This window comes from Fukomys damarensis, unplaced genomic scaffold (assembly GCF_012274545.1).
Source record: "Fukomys damarensis isolate Sample0158 unplaced genomic scaffold, DMR_v1.0_HiC HiC_scaffold_24, whole genome shotgun sequence".
NCBI classification, from domain to species: Eukaryota; Metazoa; Chordata; class Mammalia; order Rodentia; family Bathyergidae; genus Fukomys; species Fukomys damarensis.
Genome location: NW_022900936.1, coordinates 3,397,457 through 3,397,952, shown reverse-complemented (window position 1 = coordinate 3,397,952; position 496 = coordinate 3,397,457). Strand labels below are relative to the sequence as shown.

At 68.5% G+C, this 496-nt stretch overlaps 1 protein-coding gene across 1 annotated transcript in view; it reads left to right on the top strand.

Annotated features, from left to right (window-relative positions):
• The window catches only part of Ripk4 (receptor interacting serine/threonine kinase 4), an 11,613-nt gene extending 11,480 nt beyond the window's left edge, over positions 1 to 133 (top strand). The window contains exon 13 of the mRNA XM_019209344.1: positions 11 to 133. Coding sequence (XP_019064889.1) covers positions 11 to 133 — 123 coding nt within the window. The remainder of the gene's footprint in view (positions 1 to 10) is intronic.
• The last annotated feature ends 363 nt before the right edge of the window (positions 134 to 496 follow it).

Below are 496 nucleotides of genomic sequence, written 5' to 3'. Positions count from 1 at the left end.
GGCCGCCCAGGGCCACCACGCGCGTGCCGTGGAGACGCTGCTCAGGCATGGGGCTCACATCAACCTGCAGAGCCTCAAGTTCCAGGGCGGCCAGGGCCCTGCCACCGTGCTCCTCCAGCGCAGCAGGACCTAGCCTGCCGCCCGCGGCCGTCTGCGTGGGCTTATTGGGCAGCGCTGACTGGGCGTGGTACGCAGAGGCTGTGCCCGGCCACTCAGCTGTCCTCTCAGGGGCGGTGCTCCCGGGCATAGTGCCCTCCGCTCAGTGTGTTTGCGTGTCAGGAGGGTCGCTGCGTCAGAATCATTTCTGTGGGCTCTTTGGTGACAAAGCCCAAGCCGGGATGTCCCCTCCGTCCCAGAGCAGGCCGAGGGAGAGGTGCGCAGGGAGCCGGTCTGTCTTCCCTGGCAGTGGGCGGCACAGCCCGGCCCAGCTGGGGGTCGCGTGGCTCCCGCCGTGGGAGCCCTCCGTGGACTTGTCACTCAGACCTGCTGAGAGCAT